The sequence below is a fragment of the Nematostella vectensis genome, chromosome 10, assembly GCF_932526225.1.
Source record: "Nematostella vectensis chromosome 10, jaNemVect1.1, whole genome shotgun sequence".
Lineage (NCBI taxonomy): Eukaryota > Metazoa > Cnidaria > Anthozoa > Actiniaria > Edwardsiidae > Nematostella > Nematostella vectensis.
The window spans coordinates 7,544,796-7,559,001 of NC_064043.1; the positions used below are offsets into that span (position 1 = coordinate 7,544,796).

General features: G+C 40.9%; 1 protein-coding gene across 8 annotated transcripts in view; it reads left to right on the forward strand.

Moving 5' to 3' along the window:
- The window catches only part of LOC5522023 (neuronal acetylcholine receptor subunit alpha-7), a 34,393-nt gene extending 21,619 nt beyond the window's left edge, over positions 1 to 12,774 (forward strand). For 5 of the 8 annotated variants that reach the window (XM_048733527.1, XM_048733529.1, XM_048733526.1 and 2 more), the window contains 5 exons: positions 1,327 to 1,371; positions 6,893 to 7,038; positions 8,862 to 9,159; positions 9,404 to 9,662; positions 10,500 to 12,774. In XM_048733527.1, coding sequence (XP_048589484.1) covers positions 1,327 to 1,371; positions 6,893 to 7,038; positions 8,862 to 9,159; positions 9,404 to 9,662; positions 10,500 to 11,122 — 1,371 coding nt within the window. In that variant the 3' untranslated portion in view covers positions 11,123 to 12,774. Of the gene's footprint in view, positions 1 to 1,326; positions 1,372 to 2,222; positions 2,437 to 6,892; positions 7,039 to 8,861; positions 9,160 to 9,403; positions 9,663 to 10,499 lie in introns of those variants that run through there. The other 3 variants (XM_048733528.1, XM_048733532.1, XM_048733533.1) reach the window with 3 other exon arrangements.
- The last annotated feature ends 1,432 nt before the right edge of the window (positions 12,775 to 14,206 follow it).

The following is a 14,206-nucleotide window of genomic DNA, read 5'->3' on the forward strand; positions in this document are numbered from 1 at the left end:
GGCCCCCATGACGTCATGAATGACAATATAAAACCCCCATGACGTCATGAATGACAATATAAAACCCCCATGACGTCATGAATGACAATATAAAACCCCCATGACGTCATGAAGGTCATATAATGTTGCATGTTGCTTTCCATTTAAGATTGGACCTCTATCTTACACCAATATTTTAAACAGTTTTGACAAATAAACAATAACGTACAACAAATCACAAAAGATATATTACTTTATTTCCCTAGTATAACTAAATTACTTATACTTACTTTGTATCCAGGTTCTGAGCTTTTGAGAAATCAACCCCAAAAGAGAAATAGTATTTTGAAGGGTCTTTAATAGCAAGACCTAACTGCCATTAGCGAAACAACGTTGAATGCCCATTTTGTCGAGTTTCTGGTAGCACCAGGAACGCTTACCTCTAAGGTTTTCTTCTCTTTCTCCTGAGTTTTAGGGTCCCGGAACTTTCGTTTAGAAGGCATGCTTACCCAAACGCTTGACTACTACGTTGATGATTTCAGTTTTATGTAAAAATGCCGTGTTGTTTGTCCTTGATCTAATAAAGCTGGTCGTGTTCATTGTTTTTGCCAAGATCATCAAACGCAAATGTGATGTTTCTTTTAATCGTTTATTGTCCGAAATTCCAATGGTCCATAGTTTTTCCAATAATTCAAAAGCTATTGTTTTTGATGAGAAGCCCCGTGCTACAATGCCAGCATTACTGGAGAGAATTGCTTGACCCCATGTATAAGAAAAGCCCCTCAAACATGAATTCAGCTTTATCATCTGGGTATTATCTTGTTATTTAGGTTGGTTTTAAATACTTTTCTTTTTCAGGTTTTTTTTTTCTTATCACCAAATCGAGCCCTCTGACACTTTAGGGCAATAGGCGTGATTTTTTTCTTTATAAGACATTGTCTAAATGCACCTTTCAAAAACCTATGCTAGCGAATAAAAAATGTAAAACATATTACAAGATCTGAGAAGAAAATCCTTGCTATTGTATTTTCTTTAAATCACCCCTAGCTTTTCAAGTCTCGAGGGCATACAATAAAAAGCCCTGTCACGTGACACAAATCATGATTCTAGCCTAAGTTACATATCCACCCCCGTTCCCCACACCCCCATCTTCCAGATTTGTCTCAGTGACCTTTTTTTACTAATTTTATATAACTCGTCAAATACTCCTCATATAATAAGCACGTCTCACTACAAATAAACGTTCGTTAACCGCGAGGAAGCGGCAGCGCCAACGAGCCGCTAGAGATGAATCACTTTATCACGAATTACTAGCACTAACACTTCCTGTCGGGGTTGTTATCGCAGAACGAAAAGGAGCAGAGCATTAAGACGCATCTATGGATCAAAGAGGTAAGTAAAATACACAGTTGAGAATTAATGGGTTCGCTTTCGGCGTTTAGTCCTGAGATAACAAAACCTAAGATCTTAGCATTTTAAGCCAATTCACGGTGGTTTCTGCGGCCTGTGGATGCGACATTTGGTGGTTTCCCTTGATAAGTACACCTAAAGAACCTAAGTAGACCTAATTCCTAGATAAAAGGTTCACAAAGTCTCCGTTATTGACATTGACATAATTTAAAGGTTAAATGTGTTGCTACATTAACCTGAACCAACCGAAGGGACGTAAAAAAAAACCACTGGGGACGCAATAAACCCTCTGGCAGTGACCACCCCCAGTGACAGTGCTTACTAACCGAGGGCCATGTGTTTGAAAACTGTAAATTCGGTTAAATATGCTACCCTCGATAACAAAGATTACAAAGACTAAAGTGAATATCCCGAATAAACTAAAGCTGTTCAATATTATTGCTTGAGTAAAGGCTAGTGAAAGCGAGATACATCGTTCTCATCTGTCAGACGAATGATCATCGTTGAGCATCCCTAGTGTTCAACCTGTATGCCTTAAATGCTACACTGGAAAAATCGTGTCCTATCCAGTGTATGGAAATAGTCTGTAAATACACTGGAAATAGACTGGAAATCCGATTTACAGACTAAACAGTGTCGTACATTACCTTTTGGGTAATATCGATTTACCTACTTATTATGCAAATATTCAAAATGGCCGCGCGGAGTTTGAAACTTGAATTTGTTTTGTTAGCGAGACGTCGCATCGCAAAAAGTGACCAAAACAGCAAAATATCCTGCTCTATACCAAGTTTGATATTTGATTGATGAGTTCCTGTGTTCGAAAGTAAAATATCGTTTGGGAAACCTTTTCAAATTGAGCGCTTTTATTGGAGACTGCCGTAAAATCGAACTCTTTTCGTAATGTTTACGTTTAGAAAAAGAGAAATATGAGTGTGATGGACCAAATTCTACGGCTTAGAACTTTGACAGGACTAAACTAGGATAAATGAGGATAATGGAATACTAGAACAATCTCCACCACAAGCCGAAATGAGTGCCCACAAGGTATGGTGAAAGTTGAGGAGAGCGGAGGTTGAATTGTGAGAACGAAAGTGCGAGTCAAGTCCTAACCGTCTATACTTCAACAGCGAAAAATATTAAGCCAAAAAGCATTTTACCCTTGTCTCTGGGGGTTCGCTTCTTATCATTCTTTGCCAAAATGTCTTGCCCTGCGACCACCACAACAACATGGGAGGGGGGGGGCACTCTAGCTGTAAACATGACTGTTGGTTCCGACAGATACGAGCATTTTATGCCCCCAAAAGAATGGAACCGCGCCACCCCTAAGAATATACCCGCATCTGAATTCTATACCCAAAACTCCACCAAGAATATATAGCCCCCCCCCTTCCCCCCCCCCCCAAAAAGTAACCCAAACCTGAGTTCTATTCGTAAAACATATTAAAGCTTGAAACTTGCCAGTCCCGTAAAAAAGTTTTAGAAGGAAAATTTGCTTATCAAATTTAATTTATTTTTATTCCCTTTTATAAAAAAAACTCTATCCTCCTCACCTCCAAGGCCCTAGTCATCAAACCTGGTACAATTTTACTTCCTTGTCTTCACACCCTGTGTGAGCACACCACATGTGAAATGCCCTCAGTCATCACAACCTCACTCCCCTTACCATGCATTTCTCAACCTTTAATTTTACACCCTATGCCTTTTCCTATTTGTCCTCACACACCATAAAATAGCCCTCATTGAGTAAGCGCATTACAAAGCCACTCGCACCAGTGCCCCCCTCTAAAATCTAATGCTAGAGGGGCATAATATGTTAAAATAAGCATTTGCAATTAGAGTTTTTTTTTAAATTAGCCCCCCCCCCCCCTACTCACCCTCACAAATACCCAAACCTGAGTATTATACATAAAATATACCAAGCATAGAAACTTACCTCCCAAACAAATACCCAAACCTTAATTCTATAGCCCAAGCATACAAAATCTTGCTATAAGGGAGCTTCAACTCTCAGATTTGCTTATTAAATCAAATCAATTTTATTCCATTTTTATAAAAAAAGACAACAATCAAACTCTGTGCAATAGGCACTGAGAAAAAAAATGGGCCTGAAGTATCACCAAAATATAAATATTTATTTTCCATACAGTATGATATCTATGACTGCACGATCATACTCCTAGAATCTCCAAGGCCTTGTAATCAAACCTGGTACGAGGGGTAAAAAGAAGGGCATAATGTGCTAAAATAAGCATTTGCGATAAGGACTTTTTGTCAAATTAGCCCCACCCCCCAACAAAAAATACCCAAACCAGAGTTCTATACATAAAATATACCAAGCATAGAAACTTACCTATCAAACAAATACCCAAACCTAATTCTATACCCCAAACATATAAACTCTTACTATCACTATAGTTTCAGAAGGGGGTTTCAACACTCAGACTTACCTATCAAATCAAATTAATTCCTTTTTTATAAAAAAAAACCTCTTTGCACATATAATAGAGACTGATGAGAAAAAAATTGGGCCCAAAGTATTACCGAATATGAATATATATTTGCCATATGATATCTGCTCTAGTGAAGCTTGGAGCCTCTGTTACCCAGGGTATGACTACAGCCCCATTCCTATAATCTCCCTCATTGAGTAAGCGCATTACAAAACCACTCAAACTAATGCCCCCCTCTAGAATCTAATAAAAGAGGGGCATAATATATTAAAATAAGCATTTGCGATAAGAACGTTTTGATAAATTAGCCCCCCCTGCTCATCCTAAAAAATACCCAAACCTGAGTTCTATACATAAAATATGCCAAGCATAGAAACTTACCTCCCAAACAAATACCCAAACCTAAATTCTATAGCCCAAGCATACAAAATCTTGCTATAAGGGAGCTTCAACTCTCTGATTTTCTTATTTAATCAGATCAATTTTATTCCATTTTTATAAAAAAAAAACTCTGCGCAATAGGCACTGAGAGAAAAAATGGGCCTGAAGTATCACCAAATATAAATATTTATTTTCCATACAGTATGATATCTATGACTGCACGATCATACTCCTAGAATCTCCAAGGCCTAGTAATCAAACCTGGTACGAGGGGTAAAAAGAAGGGCGTAATGTGCTAAAATGAGCATTTGCGATAAGGACTTTTTGTCAAATTAGCCCCCCCCCCCCAAAAAAAAAATACCCAAACCTGAGTTCTATACATAAAATATACCAAGCATAGAAACTTACCTCCCAAACAAATACTCAAACCTATATACCCCAAACATATAAAATCTTACTATCACTATAGTTTTAAAAGGGAGCTTCAACACTCAGACTTGCCTATCAAATCAAATTAATTTAATTCCTTTTTTATAAAAAAGACTCTTTGCACATATAATAGAGACTGATGAGAAAAAAAAAATGGGCCTGAAATATCACTAAATATGAATATATATTTTCCATATGATATCTGCTCTAGTGAAGCTTGGAGCCTCTAATACCCAGGGTATGACTACACTCCCATTCTCCTATTATCTCCAAGGCCTAAATCAAACATGGTACAAGTTTACTTGATCTTCACAACCTGTGTCAGCACCCCCAATTAGACATATCCTTAGTCACCACCCCTTTGCCCTTACCATGCCTTTTCCTCACCCTAGTTTACACTCTATGCCTTTTTCCATTTGTCTGCACACATGATGAAATACACCCTCAATGGCTCTAACTTGGTGTTAGAACCTGTGTATTAAGCACGATTTGTGTCACAAAACTTCATTTGTTTGTTAAAAAGAATCATGATGAAAACAGAGCAGAATACAATGAAGTCCTTTTGGAATGGTTATGACACCGAGGTATACATACAACCCTCATTGAATAAGCAAATTACATAGCCCCTCAAACAAGTGCCCCCTCTAGAATCCATTTATAAAAAGCCATATTGTGAGCATTTGTGGTAAGGACTTTTTTTTACAACGACTAATAGCAAACTAATGCAGCAATGTATTATGACTGCCATCCCTGAGATTTACTGATCATAGCAAATCTATTTATTCCAGGATCAAATATTAACATTTAAACAATACTTTCATGTAGTGTCTTTTAATTGCATACAATAAACAGTGACTCGCGGCCATTCTGTATACGATTTAGCTTCATTTTTTTAATGAGACTCGCTGCCATTCTGTATAAGATTCATTTTAGTTTCAATATCCCAGCTTAAATTTTTTCTTGGAGTGTCTTCATTCCGAGTGTGAAAGCAAGATCAATACAGGGAAATTTTGTGCATTTGTATGACTTGATGAAACGTACAACTAGATAATTGGTGATCATTACAGTTCATTACAGTTTATTACAGTACGATTCGGTGAAGTCGTAAAAATAACCCTGCAAATGAGGTCTGTTGCCGATGAGAAACAAAACAAATAGGATATATCTGACGCACGGAGTCAGTGAAATCCCTGCTTAAACAGATAAGAAGAAATCACTGCTAGCAGAGAGTTAAAAAGCGGCGTTCAACATGATTTTCCCGATTCGACGGAACCGCCATTTTGTTTTCCTACTCTGAGTTGAGTCGTGTCCGCGTGAGACTGGGCATAGTAATACTCATCTCTGATTGGTTAATCAGATTGTTTATCAAATATAACCAAAAATGGTAATGTTCCGCGCTGCTAAATGCACATTTTGCTGTACCGTATATATCTACAGACTATTCACAGACAAGCCGCTTCAAGATTTCTATGGGCATTGTCTTGATTCTAGTTTACAGGCTATTTCCAGAGTAATGTTGTCTGTAAAAATGATTTACATAGTCTGTAAATATTTACAGGGTATGTAAATACTCTGTAAATCGGCATTTACAGACTATTTCCATACACTGGATAGGACACGATTTTTCCAGTGCTATGAGATAAAGATTTGAATTAATATCTGAATAAGGTACCTCACTACCTAAGAGCTATAAGGTGGCTCAACCTAGTATTCCCTCCTTCACACCATCCATCTTTGAAAACGCACTGCACGAAGAAGATTCAGATTCCATTCCAATACGCAATCAATAAAATAAGGATGGAAATATGACGTATAAATTTGACGTATAAATTCTAGGGCAAATTATTAGCCCATATCGATATTTTTTCCAAAGTCCTCTCCACCTTAAGCTCTTTGTTAGTGTTTTATTTAATCTATATTTTTTTGCGCAGAATCAGGTGATACAACGATCAGGGGACTTGGTCCAATGTCTTGAAGGCGGGGAATTGTGGGATCAGTTGACTGGACGAGACAGACATCATACCTTTGTTTGGTCCCGCCCTTAACGACCCCACAATCCCTTGCAGATTAAGAAAATATTTCTAGCCTCTAGACTCCCCTCTAGACGTCCCACGATATCATTTATCCGCGAGTGACAACAATTTTGGGTTTGCTCAACGATTGTGTTCTCGTTTAACCGGGCTTTAGAGTGTATTATGGTTAATGGCTGATCAGTAATGCCCCTCTTTTTCCATCGACAGGAGTGGTACAACCCATTTTTGATGTGGAACCCCGAGGAGTTCGGCAACATAACCGAGATCATAGTTCCCGCTAACATGATCTGGGTGCCGGATATCATACTTTACAACAAGTATGTCCCTTCGCAACGGATCTATCCTAATAATGGGTATATACGCCACACCATAGGTCTTCTCGCGCGCGCGATTGGCTGATTTACTCACGTGACCGACACGGGGCATGCGCATATGGGTATTTCAGAAATGCGCCTGCGCTTGGACATTTGTGGTGGTTTACATGTCAATAACCTTCAAAGTAACGTCCTGCATTCGGCTTGGGCTTGTTTTTGTTTTCTTGAATTTTCGTTTTAAGTTTCTTTTGTTTTATCCTGCTAGCAGATGCCCTTTACTTTGTATTTCGCCGAGCTGGATCGAGCTGAGCTAGAGAGAGGAGAGACCACTTTTAGCAGGGTACCTTTCCTTTAGTGTGGAATAAATGAAAGCGTGAGGTGGGTCGCGAGAGGCTTGTTCTTAAAAAGCCTGATCCATTCCTGAAAGGGCTTAAAGGAAAAGGAGAACTTCTTAAAAAGTACGCAATTAGAAATTTGAAACTTTCTAAAAAACCTCGCCCGCCATGGTCAACCTATTTACACATGAAGAGGCAGGTACAGATGGTGACACTGGCACAAAACAGGTCATGTTAGCGCTGTTTGGTACTTGCCCACAGACACGGGATATTTTTGGCAGGTGTTTTATGTAGGTTATTGCGTGATCGCAGGCGGGGCGTGGCAAGAGTTTAGTGCTGCGCGTGGCTGTTGGTGGTTATTATCATCATCATTATTATCATCATCATTGTTATCATCATCATCATCATCATTATTATCATCATCATCATTATCATCATCATCATCATCATCATCACCACCATCATCAACAACATCATCTTGATCATCAACATCATCATCACCATTAGTATTATTTTTATTGTTATTATTATTTTGGTTGTTATTATCATCATTATCATCATCATCACCAACATCAACATCATCACCACCATCATCATCATCATCATCACCAACATCAACATCACCAACATCAACATCACCAACATCAACATCACCAACATCAACATCACCAACATCAACATCACCAACATCAACATCACCAACATCATCATCACCATCATCATCATCATCATCAACATCATCATCACCAACATCATCATCATCATCATCAACATCATCATCATCACCACCATCATCATCATCATCATCACCCATATCAAACATATTCCCCACGGATAGTGTCCTTCGTTTGCATTGCCTTATATGGTCATTGATGCCCATATTTAGAAAAGCTAAAGTTTTCCCGCTCCCTGATCTACAGAAAATATGGTGAAAAATGCTGATTCCTGTCAATTTGAGACTCGCGGCAAGAATTTGTCAAAAAACCTGACAGCTTGGTCAAGTTTGTATCTCACTAATCTTGAAAAGCCCTTAGACCCAGGCCTCCCAGAGATTGACCGAGCGGGTTTGAAGGTCACCCAAATATTGATATGACCATCATCATCATCATCATCACCACCATCATCATCATCACCACCATCACCACCATCACCACCACCATCACCACCACCATCACCACCACCATCACCACCACCATCACCACCACCATCACCACCACCATCACCACCACCATCCCCACCACCATCACCACCACCATCACCACCACCATCACCACCATCATCACTATCATCATCACTATCATCATCACTATCATCATCACTATCATCACCATCATCACCACCATCACCATCATCACCACCATCACCACCATCATCATCATCACCATCACCATCATCATTAGTATTATTATCATTTTTATTATTATTTTATTCTGTGTTATTAATTTGCTTTCAAATATTTTTACTGTGCTTCGCCAAAAGGTAAGGGCTGGTCAGAACACCTCTTTAAACTCGTGCTACTATTTGCAGTGCTGATGACAAGGACGAGGGGGTCAACTTGTTTAACACCAAAGTCATCATCGCGTTTAACGGCAACAACACCTGGCGCTCACCCGCCATATACAACACCATGTGTGTCCTGGACGTCAAATACTTCCCGTTCGACGAACAGACATGTGATCTGGTCTTTGCCTCCTGGACTCGTGATATCAGTAAGCTGAACCTGGTCACCACTAGTGATACCGTGCCCAGGAGTCGCAGGGACTCCAAGCTTTTCCAGGAAAACGAGGAGTGGCGAGTGATGTTCGCGAAGATGAAGAGATATGAGGTGTGTTGTACAAAATTTGTCCCTCTGTTGGACTGTCACCTTAAAAAAGGATGGCTTCTAACTGTTTCTAATGCCTGGCACGCGCACTGTTATGATCATTTGTTCAAGTCAGAATGGTTCGACATAAAGACGTAAGCCCGACATAAAGACTTGAACATAACGACCGGCATTCCCCGCGCTCGCCCCAGAGTATGGTTTTATTCATTCATCCATTTTAAAATGTTTTCTCTGTTGCTTTCTGTAGGTTATCTTTGATTGGTCCGAGATCCCCGTGGCTGACGTCACTATCTCTGTACGACTTCAGCGTCGCACATATTATTATGTCATGAACCTCATTCTCCCTTGCACTCTTATCGCTTGTACTATCTTTCTCGAATTCATTCTCCCCGCGGAGTCCGGCGAGCGCGTGGGACTGGGTATCACTATTTTGCTCTCCATGGCGGTCTTCCAAGAGTTGACTTCTGAGAAGCTTCCTTCTAGCTCTGAGCACTTTCCTTTACTGGGTAAGTAACCCTGATTGGCTCACGCGGGGTACCTGTGTAGTCTATTTATTCCTGACTTTTTGCATGCACATTCACTGTACTCCAAGAAAGTGACCATCGTAGCTGGATCATTTTGTCTTGAGAAAGGACTGGAAGGGGGAACCTCAGTAATTTGTCTTATTTGTTATGGTTAAGACGCTAATCTTTTTCATGTTCGCTTTGTATACCCCCCCCCCCCCCCCACCCTCATTATGACGTGTTGTATACATTCTCTCCAGTCTTCCCGAAAAAGTCTGCCCAGATAATCGTTAAACACGAGGTTCCGCTATAAAAGGGAAAGCCGGGCTCAAGAACAATCAGTTACTGGACAATTGCTCTGAGCGCTAAATTCAAATTTCATATTCTAAAGCAAATTAAATATCATTTCTAGACTTGTCCACCTAAAACTGTTCTATTTATAGTAAAATAATGATATATCAAGCTGTGTGCGCTCTAAAATTAATCGCAGCGCAAGAATTATTTATGCAGATTATGGAGACAGCGCAAAATATAAAATTTTGCACCTAAAACGTGAGTTTTTGGATAGCAAATCACTAATTTATCAATCTCTTAACACAACTGTCTTGTTACCCGTGCAAAAATAGTTTTATTCCAACCGTTTGAGGCTCAGAGATAAGCAGTTTTACAGGAGGCTTATGATTTGTGACTTAGCGTGGCAGTGATCTGATTATAATTGCAAATTCGAGTCCGGGGGTAGAAGGAGCTATCCTTTTTATAGCGGAACCTCTTGTTTAATTAAGACGAGTCCCTCGTATGCCTAACACACCCACTAGCCCCACTTTCTGCTCATTTTTGCAGCAATGTACTACTCGGTGTCAATCATGGAGATTGGCACCGCGCTCGCGGCCACGTGCATCATCTTGAATTTCTACCACCGTAAGACCAAGATGCCGCCCTGGTTTCGCAAAGTGGTGCTTGTCTGGCTGGCCCCCATGGTCAAGTGTAAACCGCGCTACACAACTCGGGAAATCCTCGACGCGCAGAACGAAGAATCTGTCATGAAAATGATCGCGATCAACAAAAACTCCGACATCAAACGCAACGAAGTGTTCGAATTTGACAGGGACTCGATCGAATTTGATATGGATCTCCTGGAAAGTAATAATCAGTGTCGTGCGAACCAAAAGGACCAGTTAGCACCTAATGGCTCAGTCGCTGCGAATGGTAGTCCAAGGCGGCGCCAGCGTGGTGGGCAGGATGAGGATGATGTTTCTGTGGATCACAAGCCTTCGGATCCGATCATGGTTCACCAAATGCAGCTGTCAGACCGACTAAACGAGGAAATTCGTCGCAAGGAATGGCAAGATGCGGCTCAGGTCTTGGATCGGGTTTTACTCGTGGTGTCTATTGTCATAGGGTCCACTTCAGCGGCGGCCATTTTCCTTCAGTCTCCGAGGATACGGGAATTATTGACCCCGTGACGTCACGTATGGAACCTGTCATGACGGATTAACCACGTGAGACAATATACCTCGTGCGTCATTATGCGCATGCGTCGATTTCTATGATGTCACAGTGGCGACCGGAAAGCTAGTGGACGAGCTGAATGTCGAGAGAATTTCACTTTTAGCCTTTCTCCACTACTCGACGACATGGAAAATGTTTCCTTCTTTGGTAAAATTATTCACGGTCCCCAAGGAACATCAGTCAACTTATCAGCACTCTTGTCCAAGGGAGAGGCAAACTTTATCCTTTTATGAACAGCAAAAGATCGGTTGGGTCATTTAGTACTGAAGTATCTTACAATACAACGAGTGTCTGCCAACCTTGTGTAACTTGTCGACTCTTGGTCAGTGCGCGACTTGCTACTAGACATCGTGTATACTGAGAGTTGCACAAAAGAGTAGATAATATCAAGAGAAAATTATCTTTATCTGAAGAGGAACAATTTTAAGTTCCTAGAAATTTCTGTAGAAGCCCTGTCAACGTTTGAGTGGATTTTTACATTCGACCAGTTTATTGGAGTTTTATCGACTACTGGTTTGTCTCCGTCAGGTGGTTATTTCATAATCAGTTATAAAGGGCCGTTCACTAATAATACTTAGCATATTGGAATAGGGGACTTGCGCTAAGAGATCACGTGATTTTCTTGGGTGGCAAACTAGCACGCGCTCAGGCTTATAGCCCAAAAACAGCAACAAAAAGCTATTTGGCCCTTACGAATAAAGCCAGGAGGTATTTCTTTTCGAAAGGGCTTATTTTCATTTAAAGATTTCATTTTTTTTATTTTGTCTTTTTGTGTTGTGAAATTGCAGCCAAAAAGTCGAGGTGATGTTTTAGCGCAAATCCACTATTCCTGTAAAACACCCTTGAATTAAGGGTGAAAACAGGGCGGGTCACTCAAATCATTCTGACATGTTAGATGGCATAGCCTTACCGATTTAAAGGATAGTCTCAGAGTAGCCTCGTCCCCAGGCTACCCTCGGTCCAGCTGAATTGAGATCCAAAATGGCGGACGCTCTTTAGTCGAGGTCATGAAAAGGGGCCGCGTAGCTAAAGAGGCCTAGGGACGAGGCTCAGCCTACCACCCAATTGGATCTATTGTCGTCGTAAAAAAAAATTAAACTGAAATAACGGGAAAAGACTTTGTCCACCGTACACCAGTTATACGTTGCTCCTTTGATATCATGGTGGTTTTACAGAATTTATTATACATTTTTCGGGAAGAGTTGAATTGATAGCACTTTGACTACACGGTCGGCTAGAACGCCGCAATGATAGCGACAATGTTGTTACTGTTAGCACGGGACACTTCATCATTTCCAAGGAGGCGTTAATGCCGATTTAGACAGCACGATTTAGTCGTATGCGATCTGCCTACGGTATGTCTTAGCCCTGAATTACACACTACGACTTTCGTAGTCGAGCATCGTAGCGGAGTCGTAGGCTGATTTACACTCTACGACTCGAGCTGTCGCATATAACTTGATCGTGCTGTGTACAGTGACCATAAATCAGCCTTCAGGACTCCAATCTATCAGGCCTTAACTGAATACTCGACATGTCTATTACGCACGTTTAAACACGTCATACCGCCTACTGATGTTACCCAAATAAAACTCTCTTAAAGCAGGTTCATGAAATCTCTACAAACTATGTCATGTTCATGATCTTCATGATCAAAAATCAATCTGCCCTTTCCCGAAAAAGATTTAAAGAATCGCATTCACGCACAACAGTCAATTATTTTCTCTCCATTTCCTACAATCTTCCATACACTATACTTCCATATACAAATACGGATGGGATCGTGCATAGAGAGGTCTGTAGGGGATTGTGGGTGAAGAGGTCTGTAGGGGATCGTGCATAGAGAGGGTTGAAGGGGATCGATCCCCTAAAACCCTCTCTTACACGATCCCCTAGAACCCTCTTCACCCATGATCCCCTAGAACCCTCTTCACCCATGATCCCCTAGAACCCTCTTCACCCATGATCCCCTATAACCCTCTTCACCAATGATCCCCTATAACCCTCTTCACCCATGATCCCCTATAACCCTCTTCACCCATGATCCCCTATAACCCTCTTGATGCACGACCCCTTACAACCCCTTTCACCCAAGATCCCCTATAACACTCTTCACTCATTATCCTCTATAACCCTCTTTATGCACGACTCCTTACAACTCTATCCATAACCATCCCGTACACCCTCACCCACGCACGATCCCTATACCTAATCCACGCACGATCACCTACAAGTAACGTCATTCTGCACGCGCAAATTACAGTGGATATTAAGGTGGGATAATTTCTACTACATAAGAGACAAAACAATGCAATAAACAAAAGGGAAGGTCCAACCGAACACGGCCTCCCATAAGCGGGGCACCACCCTTAGTAAGTCGGTTATTCAAAGTAGTGGTTCATGTGGGAAACTTGTAAGGGGTAAGCGAAAGATCAGAGATTGTTTCAGGCCCTAATGTTCCAAGGCTGCAGGTGAAGCCGGAGTTGAACATAATTTATACATAATTTATACTGGACAGAATTGTGTGTCTAGTGACACAAGCAAGCCACGCTTAGAACCCAGGGGGGGAGGGGCATCATTAACCGATATAGGTAGGTGTACAAGCGAATACAACGCTTTCTACGTATATTATAATACATAGCCGCGATAAATAGCTCCTTGTTAGCTTTGTTCTCTACGACCGGGGAGAGTTAGGGCGTCACTACCAACTGGAAGCAGTACTTTTAGCTTAAAAAAGGGAAGAAATATATGGGGCGAATCTATTTAGAATAGATTTCCAATCGCCCTATTTCAAATCGACGCCATTACCCTTACAGGAGATCTAGCCGGGCTAGATCATTTGTCGCACACACTTTTCCGTGGCGTCGCTTCCGGTGCCATGCAGCTTTTGTGCACCGATTCCTGCTATAGAAAAACCAGAGAACACCCGCAAACGCAAACGCAAAATAATACAAGGGGGAGTACACTTTATGGTAAATTAAGCACTACCTATTAATAGACTCCAGAAACGCTCCAATACTTTTTATCCATTTTCGCAA